At 38.4% G+C, this 20,538-nt stretch overlaps 1 protein-coding gene across 16 annotated transcripts in view; it reads right to left on the reverse strand.

Moving 5' to 3' along the window:
- kirrel3b (kirre like nephrin family adhesion molecule 3b) overlaps positions 1-20,538 on the reverse strand; it is a 340,233-nt gene that overhangs the window by 23,166 nt on the left and 296,529 nt on the right. For all 16 annotated transcript variants that reach the window (XM_016676742.1, XM_016676750.1, XM_016676752.1 and 13 more), the window contains 4 exons: positions 17,645-17,795; positions 8,163-8,268; positions 500-648; positions 196-323 (listed from right to left, as the gene is read on the reverse strand). In XM_016676742.1, coding sequence (XP_016532228.1) covers positions 196-323; positions 500-648; positions 8,163-8,268; positions 17,645-17,795 — 534 coding nt within the window. The remainder of the gene's footprint in view (positions 1-195; positions 324-499; positions 649-8,162; positions 8,269-17,644; positions 17,796-20,538) is intronic.

Below are 20,538 nucleotides of genomic sequence, written 5' to 3' on the forward strand. Positions count from 1 at the left end.
AAAAAAAAAAAAAAAAAAAAGAAAAAGAAAACTTCAGATGTATCATTCGTACTTCTTGTGAGATCTATCAAATATACTAGTTTCACTTTTTGAATTGAATTGTAATGTATTCACTTTTGGATCATTTATGAAGTTGTGCCTGTATTTGGATATTTACATTTCAGAGAGGAAAGTTCTGTGAAAAAGGACACTTACCACTCCAGAGCCTCTTTTCATCCACACTATGGTCAGAGAAGGGTTTCCTGTCCACGCACAGTTGAAAATGGCCTCAGATCCCAGGTCAACTTGCAAGGACTGAGGTTCGGCAGCCATACGAGGCCCAACTGTTGGAATAAAAAACCCACAATAAATGATATAAAGTACTGATATCTAAGAATGAGCTCTGGAGCTCAGCAAAAAAAAAAGAAAAAGGAAAGAAAAAGACAGCAAACATGTAGGACCTTGCATTATTGTAAAGTTGTTTATTTACACAGGCACGCTAGAGAATTTTATCACTCACAGTAGACATCGACGTTCCGACTGACGTTGGTGCTGCCAAGCGAGTTAGTAACTTCACAAGAAACAGGCTCTGTGAAGAAAGAGTGGTCCACGATAACCTCATAGGTGTCCCCCGAGACCTCCTTAAGCATGTTCCCGCCTTTGGCCCACCTGAGATGAAGAGCAGATGGTGGAAAAGAAGGAAAGATTGGTGAAGAACGAATGAATGGGTTAAGGGCAAAGACAGCTTTCTCCCATCCCCTTCTGTCAATATAGTTCTTTTGGGTGAATAAATCACAGTTCTGGGGCAGGTTTTCTACGCTGGCTTCAGCACATTTTTGTGGCAGCTCTCCATGCAATGACAAGCTTTCTGGCAACTCAGAGCAGACAGCACGTTCCTCATTACACCAGACAGAGAGCAGCGCAGAGCGCCAACCAAGACAAACAAATCACAGAATGACAAATAGGTAGCTCTCCCACCTTTGAAGACTTTGCTAGAGACATACTGTATTAAACACAACAGCTGACATTAATGAACTGACTTGGGATCACTTGGAAAACAAACAAAAGAAAAAGCATCTGCTTGTGTTTCTGAATGATATATTTCGTGACATGCCACATGTGTTAAGGTAAGACTTTGATGATGCCACGGGCAGCTGTGCTCCACTCTGCATGCATTGTTTTGAAGCTGCTTTCAGCTGCTTCAAAAGACAAGGCCCATTTATAAAAATGAAGAAAAGGTGTCTTCAGATGTATTGGTTCCCCTTAGAAAATTTAGATGGCAGCACCGTGGGACACCCAATGCATGATGCACGATGAAAACATCCATAGAAGACAAGTGTCTCCATCCTGATACGGCAAATGAGTACGCAATCGGCGCCTGTCTCAATTTTCTCTCTCTGCCGGTCCTGAAGAGAGTTTCCATGGGAGGGGAGCTAATTTGTTTTCCATGAGTAAGCTAGCCTCATGCTTGACTAAAATGCTATCATTTAAATGAGAACAGATTACCTCATTCAATCGGTAGCTCAAGTGAAGCAGTATTCTAATTGGGCTTTGCATTTTTTTTTTAGGTTTATTTATGTTTTTACAGCAGAACTGTTCATAACTTGCTTCTTGCCTGATGATAAGAGCTGCTCTGGTATTGCTGCACATAGACTAACTGTTGGGATCTGGGGTTGTTTGGTGTTTATTTCATTCTAGTTTGATCATTCGGTATTCTTCAGTTTCTTTTTTATTACATCAGTCTTGTTTCTGTTTGGCTTTAATTCAGTTCTTCCTTAGCGATTCTAGTTTATGTTTATATTTTTTGTGTAGTTATTTTTTGTTAGTCTAGTTAAATTGTTTCTTCGGTCTAGTTTTTCTTTAGTGTTAGATTTATTTCCTAGTTTGTGTACTCTCCCTCGCCCCCTGTGCCACTTTGGTTCTGACTCCTCAATTTGCCTTGTACTCGCTCCTCTCACACCTGCAACCCGTTTCAAATCAACCACCTGCTTCATGTTTGGTAAACAACCTCCCCAAGTTACTCATGCTCAGTTTCTCCTTGCTGGTTCCTCCCATCACATCCCATTACTAACCCGGTCTGCTCTGCGTTCTCCTCGTGTCTCCTTGCTGGGTTTTTTTTTCTCCTTGGTTTATTTGTTTTGCTCTGGCTCCCTGTGTTTCCTGTGATTTCTGTAAGTGTTTTTGTTCATCATTTTTATTAAACATCCTTCATTTACAAGCTGCCTCTTCAGTTCTGCATTTGTTTCCACAATCAACCTACAACACATCATAAATTCAATTATAGTGCTCTGTTTTGCAGTGCTTTATGTGAATAAATACCACAGATTATTGTGGTAAATGTCCTAACTGCAAGTTAAACACTTAGAAAAATAAAACAGAGCAATACTCTGTTTAGCCTTCCTGTTATCTGCTGAAAGTCTTGCTCTCTCTCACTATTATGAAGCATAACAAAACAAAACATTCACCGCTATGAAGAGCATGAACCTGACACCACAATGCGTCATGGACAGGACAGTTTGTTCAGGGTCATGAAAACAAAAAATAAAATTTATATCTTATCTGATCAAATCACTTCCTTTCACTTCTTCTTTCACTTCTTCAAATTACTGCTGGCAGTAAATTCATCTTTGTCTTTCCAGCTCATTATTATTTACTACTTCTTATTGATCTGTCTCATTTGTTCCAGTAAAACACATTGTACAGGGTTGTAACATGACTATATGCGAGAAGATCACAATGGATATACATCATTTTTGCAAGTTTATAACTACAAGTTGAATTGTTTCGTTTGAGCTACATATTTAGGGATACATTACACTGTAATCAGTACTGTTGTTTCACAGGCTGTTGGCTCTTGGCTATGTGAGATTGGCATGTCCAGTGCATTACTTTGCCTTTTACCCCTTGACACCTTGGATGCACTCCAGCACCTGCTTTAAAATTGATGCTGCATAGTCAAAACAAATTGACTGGACTTCACCCCTGAACATTAACTACGTAGTTTCAGTTTGCAGGGTGAAGTTGATCAAGATGGACTTTCAGAATAAGGTATTAATCACACTGGCAGTGCTGTAATCATAATGAGGGCACTGACAGTGATAAATGGTAAGGTAAAAATGAAAGTGACAACGTTGACAAGAAATAAAATAATAGTAGGAAAATGATTTTTTTTTTCTCTATGACTGCTTCCTGGACTGGTACCAGTTCTCAGAAAACCACCAAAGGTCTTAAAATCCCCCTTTAAAAAATGTGTGAAATAACTGTAAAGACGGTGACACATGGGGCAATGAAATTAGGAAACAATGAAACTGTTTCTGCTGCCACTTTGTAAGCCAAAACTGCAGGAGTCATAATGGGTTAAGCACAGATGTTTGGGCAGCCGGCTGCTCCCGAGACGAGGTTGCAGCTGCCAGGTTAGGGAGCCCCTGACAGTGTTAGGGGGAACTGAGACTGAGACAGAATACTGTCATCCTCGGGGAGCAAGAGAGCTCTGTTGGTGTGCTGGTTCATGTCCAAAACTCATGTCTAAACATAGCTAGCCTTGGGTAACACAAACACCTGCATTCCCTTTGGGAGGGTTAAAGGGCCAATGCAAGGCTTGCTCAGTAGCTGACTCAGTCTACACTGCTGCGTTGTATTCAGGGATTTCATTCAGACAAAAGCTGTGAATTCTGTCTGCCTGGGTGTGTCCACAGCAGCATGGATCAGCATGTGCGTTACAGCTGTTTATGTTTGGTAAAAGGTGTTTAAATTAACACTCTTACAGACATAAAAAGGTCTGCTGTTAATGGAAGCAGAAGATGAAACTGAAACAGAGAAGGAGATTTTGCATTTGCCAATCGTTATTAGGGCAATAAAAGACGAGCAATTAAATTAGGCGGATATCTGTGCCATCAGCTTCAAGGTGCACAGTAAATCAGGACTCATAGCTATTATCAACATGGTTAAGCACGGCACAGTGCCATTCTAGTCCACCTTCCATGCATTTTAAAACGGAAGATTTCTGTCACTGTGATATTGAAAATATGCAAGCTCAGTAACAGCGTCCAGCTCTTTTCACATAACCGTAAAAAGACAGCATCTTTTATGATCTCGCATCAAGGTCCCCACTTGTAGCCCAGTATTTCAAAAGGGTACAAAAGAAAACAAATTAGAGAAACTTGAATGTCGACAGGTATGAATGATATTAAAGTAATCAGGAATACCATTTCTCTGCTGGACGTTGTTCATTTTTCTTGTGTAGTTGATTTATTTGCATTTTCCAAATATCTTTCATTATGGTTTTATTGAGCACTGGCAACACTAACAGTTTTTTCCTTATTTGCATATTTACAAAAACGAAGAATGCAATTTTTCTTGTTTTATATTTTGTTTTCTACCAAGTACCTAAAGTGCTGATGTGCAAATAATTTATAAACAGTGGAAGGTTTTTCAATGCTTTGCATCATTAGGTAATACAACAATGAAATTTGAAAAAAACAAAACAAAACAAAAAACAACTACTTTTTGACTTAAAATAAGTCTCATGTACTGTATCAACTATAGATGAAATAGGATGATAAGTTTGTAGAACTCTGCGAAGGCTTTCCAAAATGCTGACTTTGTTCACCAAACAAATTGTCCCACTAATTTAGCCCTTTGTGAGACAGTCATAACTGTAATGAGACATATTCTGGTGTTTTAATACCACAAGATCTCAGGTTTCCAGGAACTATGCTGAGAATCTCAAGCAATTACTTGACTTTTTGGTAAAAACAAGATGTAAAACGGTCTTTGTTGCCGTGTGTTGCTTGTACAAGGTGTCAGAGGTATTACAGAACAGTGAGTATACAGCAAGGTAGAGTTTTTAAATTAAAACATCCAAAAATTAGCACTGAAAACAAAAATATGTTGTATTACACATGGAGGTGCATTTTTAATTTCTATTTCCAAGTGAATAAGCTCCTACAGTGGACATGGATGTGGTTAACTCTACATTTATAAGAACTTTAGGATTTCCTATGTTAACCTTTGTATTGGAGCCTTTTTACCAGAATTGACCTCTTAGAGACATACCGGTTCTAAGATGTCTGAGACATTACTTTTTTCTTTTCAAAAAGCACATTTATCCAGCACTTTTCAAGTCTTCCTGAACACTTAAAACCCTTTCTCACTAGAGGTTACAATCAGCAGTTCACACACAGAGCAGCAGATTGGAGGTAAGCAAATGACTGCCTGTACTCCTGTTCTACTCTTTAAATCACCACACCTGGATTTGTTTTCTCATTCTTTTTTTTTTTTCTTTTTCTGAAGAAAAGTTCTGTGGAAAGATCAAAAATTTTTTCTCCAGCCTTAACACAGTTTCATTAAAATGCCGTTGCAGTCACGAGGGGTCGCAGGCAGCTGGAGGCGCTATGCTTTTGACTATTGCCCCGCAGTATCTTGGGTGTGTGTCTCAAGTGTCTATTGGAAGATGTTACGATGGTGCAGTGCATATAGGGAATGGATGACTCTCTGGGGAACGGAAAAGAGCCCATCCGTCTAAGAACTACTCTGTCTTTGGGCTCTATCTGATCTGTGGAAGACAGTGTATTAGCACTGAATAATGGTCCCACACTGCTTGACCAGCTTTCTGCACTCCATGATGATCTTGCTCTCAGAGGGAGACTGCGTGCGGGCCTCTACATAGATGAGGTCCCCCAGGCAAGTATTATTATGGACGCTTAAAATGTCTTGTCTACTGTGCTGCAGAGGAAATGGCACAGCAAGGCGTTAGAGCATTGTTAAATCTAAACAGGTGACCATGGTAAAACCTAGTAAAAAAGGTTATTAGATTTACTTTAAAAATGTATTCATGGTGAATTGCTAGTGTAAAAAGTAGAGGAATGTATTTTAAAGAAGAAAAAAGGATATTTTCCAATCCATTTTGGTTTTACCCTTCAACCGATTCTTTTATTCTATAGATTGTTATGGTGGAGGAATATGTCAGCTGCCATAGAGTCAAATCTCTTTATACCCTGTGGAGAGGTCTGATTCTAGCATTGATCCAGCCTTGTAGCCTCTGCAGGTGAAAAAGATGATCTGTCTGTGCTGTTCACAGACAAAATCTAACGCATACACGCACCTTGTTTTTCACAATATCACTGCCCTTTCTCCCGCATTCTTTTCTTTTTTTTTCCCCAAAGTGCATGATCTATACAACAAAAGCAACATCTCTGTTTTGCCACCTGTGAGTGTGTTGTACACCCATTTCATTTCCCAGTACCATTACAAGATTCAGAGCCTGGCCAATTGCTTTTGCTATTGATTTGACTCCATTTATTTTTCTGCTCAGATTTAAAAACCTCCCACACAGGGAACCATCTCTTGACAAATCACTTTAGTACTCCTCATGTGAAGGGCCAAACAGGATTTGTAAGAACAATAGAGGCAGATTTTCTTGCTTCATCAGAGTTGAAGATGTTAGAAAGAATGGATAAATTTTAAGAAGTATATATTGTGATTTTCTCATTTTTTTATGTTTTTACTTCTCATTATGTAGTTCACTTTGTATCCATATGTTTATCCAGTGTCTGACTTTATTTATTTTGGTTGCTAAGTATTAAGTACAATAAGTAAATAAGAAGAACCAATCATAAAGGTGCTTAAATCTAAAAAATAATGTGGGCTGGGCCATTGAATTTTTGTTAAATATGAAAGATTATGACTATGATGAGCCTCTTACATTATTTGTTACAGCCACATGTGGTGAAGGCTGAAGGTTTGAAGGTTCTTAAAGAGACAGAAGCCAATTTCTATGCTATGATGCAAAGTTATTTGAAATAGTTTTTGGTATATACAGCATTTTCAAAACATAGTTACTTGATTGTGACATAAAACGTGCCTGTATAACACATTATTCCCGCGTTTGAGACATGATTCCTACGCAAAACTTTACACTTCTCTACACCAGATTTTGCAGAGTACTTACTCTGCAAAGACACACACCATTAAGAAGAAGATGACTGGATAGATAGATGGAATGTGGATCAATGTTTTTTATGCACTGAATTAAAACACAACAAAATATCAGAAAACTTTCCTTTAGACCCCAACATCATTCAAGTTTTTGACAGGGACACAAATGAACTGAAAAAAACAAAAAACAAAAAAAACAAAAAACAAAAAAAAAACTGTTTTTATCAAAGTTCAGAGTCAAAAACATTGTTCTTCAAACTCTTACCGAGTCTGAAAACAAGAATATAGGGCCAACTTATCTGCTCAAGAGCAATCTTGAATACATTCAAATGACTGGTCACCAGCAGTCTAATCTATATTTTTGTGGACAAAAGAAGAACCTTTAGCATTATGGTTCCGATGCCTTTTTAATGTCACCTCTTAGTAGAGTTGATATTCAGAAAAGGAAAATCAGCACATGATGAAGGACTGAATTTTGATTAATGGTTTGCTCTTTTCCTTCCGCCTCTCCTGTTGTTTCTCATTTGATAATTGCATATTTTAACTTGCTTCCAAATGAATTTTGCTTTCTCGTTTTAGCAATATTAACATTTCTTGTGTGGGTGAAGAAACATTATTTCCTTACGATGGGCAAAGTCAACTATTTCAGATTGTCATTTGTAAAACGAGAAATAAAAGCCTAGAATCACCCATTACCACTGCACAAAGCTGGCAGATCCCTGGGGCAGGTGCTGTCTTAACACATAATTTCATGGGGAAAAAAGCAGCAATTTTGACATCTTCCTCAGATGTCACGCAAATTAGATTTTCAGCTTTCCTCCGACACACTCATGGACATTTAAAGTTCAAGAGAGATGATGTGACTATAAAGCAAATAGTTGTGGAACAAAGCTCGGAATATTTTTTACTGCAACCCAGTGAAACATGACATGCTTTCCCAAATGGTTTTTCTGTAATATGTTTCCATTATATTTTTCAGCAGTGTTTGATTGTTTTGTGTCCTCTCGTAACAAGTATGAGGTGAGGTAATGGTGCAATGGTATTATAAGGTGTCTGACAAAGATTAATACCATCAATACTGTGTTAAATTTTGTGCCAGGTGAAAATTATTTTTCGCCTTCTGCATCGATCAGAAAATATCTCATTAAGTGCGTCTCTCCTCATCCTTCAATATTTTATAGGATCTTTAAAGCTTTTGTGGATGACTTATGTGTGGGCACTGGAGTCACGGCTTGCTATAGACTCACCTGTAGAGCGAAACGGGAGGGTTGGCCTTTGCAGAGCAGTGGAATTTCACAAGGTTGCCCTCCAAAACGGGCTGAGGCTCCACTGACAGATTGACAAGAGGGAGATCTATAAAAAACAGGGATGCACAAAGACAAGCAATTACTCTACTGGCATCCTCAAACACGGTGCAGTGAATTGTAAGCTTTGAAAACATATTTTGTTGCTGATGTTGTTGATGACTAAAGGACAGAGAAAAAAAAAAACAGTAGAACAGGAGGAATACTTTCAGTTTAATTATGGTATCCTGTGCTGATAACGTATCAGATGGAGATGCTTATCCCAAAACTTTTAAATGATCTGTATATGACTACCTGATCACACATCTCAACATCTGTTGGTGACATACTGTATGATTTTTGTTAACTGTATTCCCAGCGAGCCGCACGGCTGAAATTTGCTCAGCCAGTTGAAAAAGTAACGGCCACATCAGATCCTGTGTTGCATGGCTTTCAAAAATTTATTCAAACTATCACTTGTTGACCAACTACTTGCATGTTTCGGCTTTTACTTTTGCCACTTCTTCTTTTGTAGCTAGCTCTTTGTCATTTAAGGTTTTGAGGCTTTCGGTCATAATCCTAATTATTAGCTCTCGCCACATATTCTCTTTGGGATTCCAGCTGAAACTCTGGCAAGGCCACTTCAAAATGAAACATTATCTCCAGTTAGAAAAACACGTTGATCGGGTCAAAATATCACTTAAATCTAAATCTGTCAGCCATATAAATAATTTTGGGCTTAGTTTTGATTATCCTGGTATATATATATATATATATAACAGCTGTCTAGTTTTAAGCGAGTCATGTCTGTATCATTGACAAAAGAATCCTGATCAGGATGTTCCCAGGTGTGAAATGTCAACCTCGTAGTATCTGCACTAAGCATGGAACTACGTCTGAGAAGGATATAATATTCATAGCATTAATACTATTATTCTTATAATCTTTCAGTAAACAATGCTTAGAGCAATTTTAAAGCAGGTTTGACAACTTATCTCAGTCTGTCAGAGAATTATCCCGGAATAACTATCTCAGTTTTAATACCCGTGCAACCCACACTTCTTAAAGCTCACGTTGCTAAAAAAACACTGAGGTTGTTTCTTACAAGTTGGATGTTTATGTCTATGTTTCTGCTCTCACATATCCATACTTTTCATATGTGAAACAAGAAAAATGAAACCCTGAACTGATAATGGATTTCTTGCTTGAAGAGCAAGAATCTTCAAGCAGGAAATAGTCCACGGCAAAATCCACAGCAATTAAAACAACAAGGAACCTCAGCGGTGCAGTGCAAATTGTAATAGTTCTGAACATCGCAAACATTCAGATTATGCAAATTCAATAAACAACTTAATTTATCCTAATTGACAAAGGTAGGATTCTTTTTGAAGATAGAGCTTCATTTCCATATCAACCTGTCCCACGTGAAGCAAACAAAGCTATTTACCTCACAAATTTGGAGGATGAATTGAATTATTTATTTATAACTAAAGCCTATTTGTCAGGCTTTTTAAATGCAATGTAGGTGTATTTTGTTCATAGCTGCAAACGCAGCAAGGTGGATCATAATTACCAGTTGGTCTAGCAATTAGAGCTGAAAGTGCTTTACTGTTAATGGAAAATACATTGGAAAGTGTCAACAATTTCTTTTCTTTTTACTGTAAATTTGCTTTAAATAATAGAAAAATAAAGAGTCTTCACTCAATTGTTTTCTTTCATGCAGTTTTCCTTCTTTGCCTTGTGGTAGCAAACTGGTGAGTTATCCTGGACAGTCAACAAGTCACAAGGGGAAAACTGGCTCTGGGTTTGAAGCTAGCCATCTGTTTAAAAAGTAGATCTGCTCTGTGTTTAGCTACACTAAAGTTATAACCAGGAACTGTGTTTGGCTGCGGATGAAGGGCACAGCAGTGAGAACAGAAATCCGCCGAGGATGAAACAAAAAAGGAGCACACAAACACGCTCTAATGTAGCCAGGCATCTCTGTGTATGGCTATGGAGAGGGAATCTGTAAGCATGTTTATGGGTCGGCACCAAATGTCGAAAAACTGCTTATTACCCCGTAGCTGTGCAGATGCTCAAGGCTGGCTCAGCTGCCACAAAACCCCAGAGAGGAATTGGTCCAGGTGCCACATTCTTTCCCTACTTACACGCCATATCCCCCATCAGTGGAAGCGTTCCCCTCCAGGACAACTCCACCACCCCTCACCAACCACTTCACCACCTTGAAATCCATGAGCTCCACCTGTGCCAGGTCTCTCCAGGCCAGTAAAGAAAACAACAACATTGCAAAACCCAAAAAGACTGCAGGCTAACTCAACAAGCAAGTATCCCTAGGTACTGAGCAGCCAGCTGTGTGTGCCTAGGCATTTGCATGCTTGTGTGAATATGACGGGGGGCTGGAGGGGGGCGGGGGAGGGGCATGGATGTGCATCATAATAAAACCGGAAACTCATCCTTGCCTGGAGCAATAGTGTTATCCACTCAGTCGGTGGTTTAAAGCATTGTGGGTGGTTAAATCCGTGAAAGGAAATGTGGGTAAAAGCAACCTAAGGGGCAAACTGACAGGTGTGGCTGCAGTGGAGGTGGCAAAAAAAAAAAAAAAATCTGTGGGAATCTGGGAGCACAGACAGAAAGAGAGACAGACATCAAAAGACGGGGAAATCTAAAGGCATCTTCTGTGCTAATAGACATAGCAATGCAAATGCTAATTCAGAGGCCGCTTGCACTAAACTCTTCCTATATGGGCCTTTTTAATCATGACATCCTTCTTCTTGCTGCCAACTGACTTCTAAAGACTCAAATGCTCATTACTGTCAATCTGGCCACAAAATCAATGTTCTTTTGAAATGCCTGAACCAGCCCTCCGTTCTGAGGGAAAAAAAAAAAAAACAAAACTCCCATGTCCCTCTCAGCGAGAGTTAATGTCATGATGAATTTAATTTGTTGATAGTTCCATCTCTCAATCATTTTAATGACAGCATTGGCAGCATCAGCTGTCAAAAGTTCTGTCTCTATGTTTGAATTAGGAACTAAAACACCTTTTCCCACTTTTGACCTTCATAAAATGACCAACATCTGTTTAGTAAAGTAAATGTAAATACTTTGATGGGTAAGTGCAATGAGTTGACGAGTTGGGCATTTGAGGCAACGCCACGGCAGACCAATGTGCAACACTGCTAATCCTTCACTAGAAGGGGTGGAATGAATAGACTGAGGAAACAGGAGAAACAACAGGAGAAACTGGGGAGGGTGTTGTTTCAGTTGGCCGACAGCTTTTGATCGGTTAGTTCAAAGTGGAAACCAGATGGTGTTTTTGGAACAATCGTCCGACTTCTCTGTTCACGGAGATTGTGCCAGCACAAATTCATTCACCCCCGCTCCTCCCTTTCTTAAAGCTCAAATTTTCAATCTCTCTGGGTCACTGTAGACAGCTGTTCTTCAGCAGGACCAGCCTCAAACTCCAGAAGCGTTCGGATTCCTCTGAAGGATGCAGAGACCGAGGATTACATCGTCGACAATATGGGTACGCTGTCATCTGGCTGGCTGAGCGCAATACTTCAGGGGAGAACAGGCTGACGAACAACTTGAGGTCTAACATATTGATCATAAGATATTCAGAATGCTAAATTTACTTTGTTTAATGATGGCAGATGTTGTTCCACATTCTTTGCAATACATATGTGCCAGAATATGTTCACAAACTGAAAGTTTTCTCAGAAACGCAAGAGCATTTTCCTGTCTCTGTAACCTTACATTCCTTCCCCCTCACTCACAGATGCTGTTTCAGATGAATTTGGCATTATCTGCTTGATTAAGCAAGGAGAGTATGTGGCTGAGCAAGCTACCAAAAACAAATCCCCCCCAATTGCACATGTGCATGTTCTTTATTAATTAGTCTCAACAAATGGCTTTCATTTTTCCACCCACATGGCTCAGCTTGTTTGCAATGCAAACATACAGAAAAAAACCTTGGTCTTGCCCGTCCCCAGTGCATTAATTTCCCACTACACATTTCAAAGCAGAGTTTTATGTGGGGCAACGCTCTGCAGATATGCAACTGCACTAGAAAATAATTGAGGAGCATTTCAAACCAGGCGATGAGTGGGAATTAGCGAGACACGAAGCTGACATCCAAAACAGAGTTCCCCCGCAGTGGTACGTACTGTAGTGGTCGTGGGAAAGTTTACTGATTCAAGTACAAACGACGGCATGCACATCAAGACATGCTGCTGCAGAAAACAGCATCAGGGGGGTAGCTACCCCATGTGCTATCAAATAATTACAGTCCGCTAATGGAATGGTGTGGACAACTGAAGTCAGCAGTCTATCCAGGGTTCTGAATCACCTCTGCTGGCTCTAAATCCCTCTCATTTCGGCAACATCGACAGCGTATACTGTATTTAGATGCTAATTTGTCTAAACCTCATCCAGATAACGCTGTATGAACTTTGGAGGGAATGGAAATGCTGATGTGGATGTAAACCATGAGCATTAAAGTAATGATAAAAAAGAAAATACTGTTAAAGGCATTGGGTTCTGGTTTAAGCTGCAGAGCAATGTGCAGTGCTGTGTTTAGATTATGCTCATTTGGATTGAGGGAGAGAGGGGGGGGAAAAAAAGGACAGCTAAGCACAAAAGTGAGCCGAACACTAGATTTTGTGAGGAGAAGAAAGATTGGAAAGTTTACAAAAAACTTTTTTTGTAGGTTTTATGTCACTGAGATGGCACGCACACAAGCTTTGATGGGCAAAATAAATTGGTGTTCAATTAAATGCCTAAAAGCTAAGCCACTCCTGAGCAGAATATATAACGCTTTATGCCTGGAATGTAGAAGTTCAGAGGGAGATTGTCAACATATTCAGGGTATGCAATACCATTTCAGGAAATCTACTCATTTGCTGCCTTAGTAAGAACGAGATGAAAGCATCAATATCAATTTCAGCTGTTCATGCTCAATACAGTGCTCAGTCACAGAGTGCCAGGAAAACATCTGCAAGGGTTTAACTCTGAATGAGACAGCTTGTGGACAGGAAATGAAGTGTACCCTAAAATGAATGACGCCCCTCACTTTCTGCTCTAACGTTCTTGATGACACTTGCTCTTATCCCAGGGTGAACAAGTTGTTCCTCTTTTTCAGTTCACCAATTCATTTCTCTACTCTGTCGGATCCACTGTTCTTATTTCTTGCTGCAACTAGGGTTGAGATGAGACCTTGTGGTGTGATATTTCTCACACGTGTCTTAGTTCAATGTACAATTATGAACCCTGAAAATGAAGGTGAGTGCTTTATTTTTGACAACACATGTCTATGTTTTAGACTCTTTTTTTTTTTTTAAGTAAGAGAACCAGTTTTTAAGTTGATTTTTAAAAACTGTCGGTCAGAACAGAAAAACAGCGACACAGTAACAACATACACATTATCAGCCTGCAGAGTAATTTCACCCCTTTTCTGCAAAATGACATTCATTCTGGTTTGATTATATTCCTTTGATTTCCATAAACTCCATAAACTTAGTGTTCAGCTCCTTAAACATAGTTCTTAGCTAGTATTATGACTCTCTAGGTCATTTGTATAATTATCAAGATTCTGCATAAAAAAAAACAACTTCTGTAAACATATTACATAGAGGATTGATTATCTTATTCTTATTTATAGCTGGAAATGTTGAATAAAACCTTTGTTCTGATGTCAATTTTCCTCGTGCTTCCCTTCCTGATTTTAAAGTAAGAAATGGACTCAGTTTTATTCAGCTTAATGTTAGGAGCTTAAAATAAAAACCGTACACGGGTCATACATTGGCGTTATCTACTGATGTTGTTGTCATCGTGCTGTCTAAATCTCAGAATCTCAACTTATTACAGTAGTTGGCTGTTATAAAACCTTCAGCATCCAGTGAAGATCCTAAATTAAAACTAAATGCAAAGGATGTGTAAAATTATGGGTGTTCGGAACTGAAATTGCAGCTAGTTTAAAATGCTGTTGTCCCTCCGTTGTTTTTATAAAACAGGACCCCCTACCAAAAACACAAAAACAAGTTTGAAGAATTTCCAATCCAACTACATTTCAAGCAAATTAGCAAAACCTAAATGACATAAAAACATAATTGACAGAAGCTTCAGTTTGTCACACTCTGATTTCTGAGTGGTCAGTCACAATGCTTTTACCTGTGATTGAAAGAGGTGTTTAAAACTTCCAGCAATTATCGACTTGTTTTGTTGAGTATTCACTTGTGGCTGATTTGCACGGCAACAGGAGAGCGAACATCCAAGAACCATTACCAAGACCAAATTGCGAAGCGTGTCCTTTCTTTTACGTGCTTACAGAAATCTCTTGGAGGAACAATTCTCTTTATACAGTAAGTAGTGAGATGGCTTTTAACTTTTGTTCAGAGTGAAAAGTGGAGGGATGTAAAAGGTTCCATTTTTCAGCTTTCTTTTAATTTTAATATTTTAAAATACACTTTTCTGTCAGGCTGTTATTCAAGTTGAAAAGTAGCTTTAGTCTATTCAACTTACGATTTTACCATTATTATTATTATTGTTATTACCATTACTACAAAAACGATTATGACAACAGCTAGACAAACCAAAGTCAATATTTTAATCTTATACAAACCCCTTTACAAAAAAAAAGTGTCCCCTATTTCAGTGTCCTCAGTCACGTACTTCACTATTGAATATGAAGTCTATGTTCTAGTACATATTTTTGATAACTCGTGGAGAGAGACAACCATAAATATGCTCAAGCTCCATCTACTATTTAATGTGATCATCTAACATTTTCTAAGAATTTCAGATCACTTCCTAATTCCATTGACGGCTGTTCTGAGACTCACTTGAGTCGGTCAACTCTAACAAGTTACGACAGATTCTGACCCCTGATCAAATCAAGATGAGCATGAGCAGTCCCTTCATGGCAGATATTATTTTTTCAGAGTCACATAATCACATTTCTTTAGAGTAAATTATAAGTAAATCATAGGAAATGACTTTAAATCCCTGGTTGTCAAAGTGAATGTGAAATGTCCACCTAACAGTGCATAGGTTGAAATATTCCATGGCAGATTGCTCCTTCCATCCATCCATACCTGGAAATTTCAGGTACATAGCAAAACAAGACTGCAGAGGAACAAGTGACTAATTGAGCAGCATTATTATATCACATAGTTGTTTCTAAAGAGGTGATAATCAGTTTAAAAAACACATTAAAAATGTTCAATTTAAGTCAAACCTGGGAGCAATTGTTACAATTATCATTGCAATTACACTCTAAGACATAGTAATTAAAGTAGGTTACTAGTAATAATTGAGTCAACCGTTGGAATAGTTAGGTCATCTATTATGGCTCTGAATGCCTTTGAGGTCCTTTAAGGAGCTAACTTTATTTTACTGATCCAGCAGCTTTTGTAAGTTGTAAACAGCATACTTCATTCACTTTCAACTTGTTCCTATAATCATCTTTTCAGGAATTTTACAGTAAGATATTCTCAGCAAACAATAAAGTGAATTGCAGCCTGCTGCTTGCTGAGGCCTTCACTTTTAGACCAAACTTAGCTTAATGTTAGCTACCTTTTTTATTTAATAAAAAAAAAGTTAAAATGTCATTTTGTTGCTTTTTTAAATTCAAAAATATACATTTGTTCAGAAATTTGATTATTTTCTTAAGGAATAAAGCAGATATGGTGACTACAGACAACAACGACTACAAAAATCTATTGATTTCATGGGGATTTTTTGAGTGTGCTCTTTGGTCTTCATGGTGTTGTTTTCATGGTTTCCTGACAAACCTCTGAGGCCTTTACAAAACATTGGTTTTTATTATACTGGGATTGAACAACATCAAGGTTGGCTAACTTTAATTTAAGGGCATCAGACTCGAGAGGGTAGAACACAAATGCATGTCACACTCCAATTTTTGTTTGCAAAACATTTTGAAAAACATGCATCATCTTCCTTCCTCCTAAGGCGTTAAGCACTAAGGTGCAAGACTCTGTATAACTAGTCATGTAAACGGTAAAATTACCTCAAGTGATAAATTTACTTGCTGTAAATTTACCACTCAGTGCATCAAAAAGTGTGTAATTGCCCTTTAGCTCTGATTTTTGCATCTGTGTTTTGGACAGATTACACGTCGCTGACCTTGTAATCAAATTAGCCTGCATTCAATTGAAACAAATTAATACCTAACAGAAATCAATCAAAGTTCAGCTGCTGCACGCTTGAATTCAGGGGAAACTTTATGTGAGGAGTGGATCTCTGGTTAAACTCCAAAGGCTCCACTCAGCCGTGCTGAGCACTACCTGTCAAATCCAAGAGAGGAGGAGGAGGAAGAACGGCGGGGGGAGCAAAAGCGAGGGAGGGAGTCGAGAGCCTTAGCCTTGTGGGAGACAGTTTGGATCTCGACAATTAGTCTCTGCTGTCGCTCGGTTTCATCTCACACTGTGAAAAATGTTTTCAGGAGCTTTAATTGTGTAAAGACGACATTTTAGAATGCTAATTAGAGATCTGCTCCACTCATTTTTCAGGGTTAAATCAAACATTTACAGGCGTGGATGATGCTATGATGGCAGGCAGTTATCAGAGACACATCATTATACATGGTGACAAATCAGTTTACATGTGGGCAGACTTCCTTCTCTGACTGCATGGGGAAAAAAAAAAAAAAAAAACGGAGAGCGCAAACTGCTAGGGTTGCAAACACTAACAACTCTTAATCATTTTTACTCCCGCGCCTGAGCTGGCCTGATTGTGCTATGCCCGCTCGTGCCATTCTTGCCTCTTGCCGTGTACATAATAAAAAGAATGGAGCCGTCAGTCATAATGGCTCTCTAAATAGCATTTTCTGCTTTATTAGTCATACTTAATGGCGTTGAAGGGGTTGTGAGTGATGCAAAATCCCATTGTTCAAATCCTTTCTCTTACTGTGAGCAGTTCTTGATCGAAAAAATATTCCCTGACAATTGAGGCTGAAAGCGGTTTACACGCTGGGCTTACTTTGCCTATTTTCAACCTGGAATGTGGATTCTCTCATCAAAGAGATTGATGGCATGAGAGAGAAAATACGCGAGGTGGGAAGACTTTGCATTTGTCCACAGTGAGCAGGTAGCCGAAACACAAGCTTCACCCATTTAGATGGACAGATGCTCTGACTTTTCTTAATATATTTTTTTATCTTAGAAAATCAAAACTACTGGTGCATCACCAATCGATATGACTAGATGGCATGCGAGAAGAAAAAAGGAAATCAATTATAAATACCAGTGAGAGTCTACAGGAGATCAAATATGACCACAGGGTTAAAGTCACGTGGGTTTAGCATAATTCATATTTCTGAAACTCCACAGATACGGAATCCTGCTGATCATATGTTGGTGTCTTCTTCTCATCTAACTGTAAATTATTTACTTTCAAAATATAAATAAATGATTTAGAAGAAATATGCTTACGCTGAATGTCGATAGTGACACTGGTCTCCTTGCCATTGGGCACTGCCTTGTTGGAGGCCTTGCAGATGATCTGCTGACCGGTCTCGATGTTGGAAGGTGAAAGGTAGAGAGTGCTCACCGTGCTTTCTCTCCTGCCGTCTCGGAGTAACGTCTGGGAAAAGCAAAGCAACACTTCAGGAGATGAAGACAGTTTTGTGCTTAAATCCCTAAAATGAGGAGCACTGTGTCATTTTGTATCCTGGGTATTGTCCATCGAAAAGGAAAGTTCACCTTTTTTTGAGGGAAAGTTCTCAGGAGTTAAAAGTATTAATAGTTACTGTAACTGATAGAAATATGCTTTATTTTTGTGAGATAGAACAGAACTGAAGAAACCACAAAACTGGTGAAAGAACTAGTTGGAATATATGTGTGTATATATATATATATAAGTTTTTTTTTTTAGTTTTTTTATTTAACAGACAGAAGTTTTAAACATTTTGTTTGGTTATTGGTCTCCATAATTAAACTGGTCTCCAGCTCCTAATAAAAGTGATTCTACCCTCTTGCCAGTCAGCACTGGATCTTAGAAAGATCCAGTTTATTAATGCAGAGACAGAGATTGTAGCAGAAGCAAAAAATAAATAAATAAATAAAAAAAATAATAAGTGATAAGCATGCCCTACAATTAGCTCAGTCCTGGAACCAGTTTGGCCACAATCACATAGCAGCAAATATATTATTCAGCTTAAAAACCTGAGAAAAACCTAACACAGACTTCTGCACTTCTGAAGAGTTAAAAAAGGCTATAAGCAAAACTTTCTGTCCCCTGTCTGATTATCTGCTGCCTTCCAATACTCTGTTTCTTTCTTTATAAAAAAAGAGACCCACCTCAACAGCAAGCAAACCATCACAGATGAAAACACCTCAACAGAACTTCACTTTAAAATATATAAATTATCTTTTAAGCTGTAAGCACCTGCAGGTGTAGAATAAAATAAAGTGAAAAGTCCACCTATGCATTTTACATCTTAATTCTAAACTTTTCCCACAAGTAATTGTGCGAAAATAAAGAAGTTAAAACAAAGGGAAGATCAAAGAAAAGCTAGAAAAAGATGAAAACAAAAATACATATACAATTGGCTCTATTGCAGGAAACAGAAGTGAACCATCAGAACATTCCGCCTGTAGTTTTACCCCCAAAGGGAAGCTGATATGAAATTAAATAAATAAAAAAAGTATCTGAAATATGTTTTTTTTTTTTTTTTAGAGCTTCCTTTTGTGTGCCTGGAGAGCTGTGCTCTAGTGCATGGCTTGTCATACTCCACAAAGGAAATCAATCTTCTTTTCAGTGCTCATCCTCTGAGCCCTGTATTGTGGAAGCCATCTGGAATCGGTTGGTAGCGCTTGCTGGCTCTCTGCTATGACTCCGGCGTTCAGAGGAGGGCTCTGGGAGGCTATGCTAAGCAGTGCAGGACAGAACAAAGTCACTGAATAGAACAAATTGTGTGGGCAACAGGGTGCAGGGGGGTCAACCACAAAGCCAAGATGCATTTCCCTGCTTTCCCTTTAAAGTAGGCTCAAGGTTCGGTTCTTTTTAATAGAAAGGAAACTACATAAAAAAACACCATGTAGAATGGAAACAGTCTAAAATTGTGTTTATATACTAAAAACATGCTGGGCTATGGAAATTATGCCCAAAATTCAAACTTTCAAAAAGACCTGTGAAAAAGTCAGGTCGTTGTGTCTTTAAACAGATGATATATAATTTGCTTCCAGTTATTTAATTTTTGTTTATACAGGCTTTTTGAGACGTACGATGTGACTTTAATCATACTGGAAATGCAAATAGCAACACTAAAACACAACTGATTTAGAAAAACACACCAAAGGGAAAATGTGCCGAGAAACCTAAAAACAACAGCAGATGTTTATTACGTCAACTTTGTTGAAAAGCCTTTCAGTTCTGTTTCAGCTTTCACTCTTCATGACTGAATCTGATTAACCTGAAATTACAAACTGTGTGATTCTCTCTAAATTAATAAAAAGATAAAATGCAAATTGGTCAGGAAGGCTGCCAAGAGCCTCACAACAACTCCTGAAAAGCTCCATGAAATTCTGACAGCAATATACCTGATCGGAGGAGCAGGGTTAAAATACAGAACCATTTTCCTATGAAGAAGACATTCAGACTTAGCTAAAATTTCTTTGTCCACATTACAGAATGGCTTGACCCAATCTGGCATGACCCACCAGACCATTTTGTGCAAAAGATCCCCCTGGCCTGAGAGCCTCTTCTAAAGTTAAATTGAAGTTAAATTGAGCTGTAGCTTTGCAAATACAATTTTCTTTTTGATTGTTTTTGAGAAACTTTAGACGGTTATTTTTTTTTTTTTTAGAGACATTATACCAGTGACACAGTAATGAAATTATGAATACCAGAAACGTTTTTACCCAAAGCCTTCAGGTAGCCGCCTGAAAGCTGAAGCTTTATTACTGTGAGTACAAACAACAACAAAATCCAAAGGTCGGTTTCCATAGAAGAAAATTAAAGTTTTAAAAGGACTGAGTAGTCTCGATGTATTTAAGTCACTTCTTAGGACACATTTTTACTCACTGGCTTTTAATACAGAGTGAGAGATGAATTTGTTGGGTCCACTTATGTTTCTGTTTCTTTCTCATGCTGCGTTTGTATTTAGCATCTTCTCTGTTGGGATCACTGTTATTTTGTGGTTTTTCTTCACAGCACTTTGGCCAATGGGAGTTGTTCTTAAATGTGGTTTATAAATAAGTTCGATTTGATTCGGTAAAAGCAAAAGACTCATCTGACAGATAATCTGTGGTTGTTGCCGCAAAAGTGAGTATTTTCACAGTCTGATAGATCTGAAGAACCTTTGCAAAAGTGACGTGGGGAAATG

Source organism: Poecilia formosa, unplaced genomic scaffold, assembly GCF_000485575.1.
Source record: "Poecilia formosa unplaced genomic scaffold, Poecilia_formosa-5.1.2 Scaffold141, whole genome shotgun sequence".
Taxonomy (NCBI): Eukaryota; Metazoa; Chordata; class Actinopteri; order Cyprinodontiformes; family Poeciliidae; genus Poecilia; species Poecilia formosa.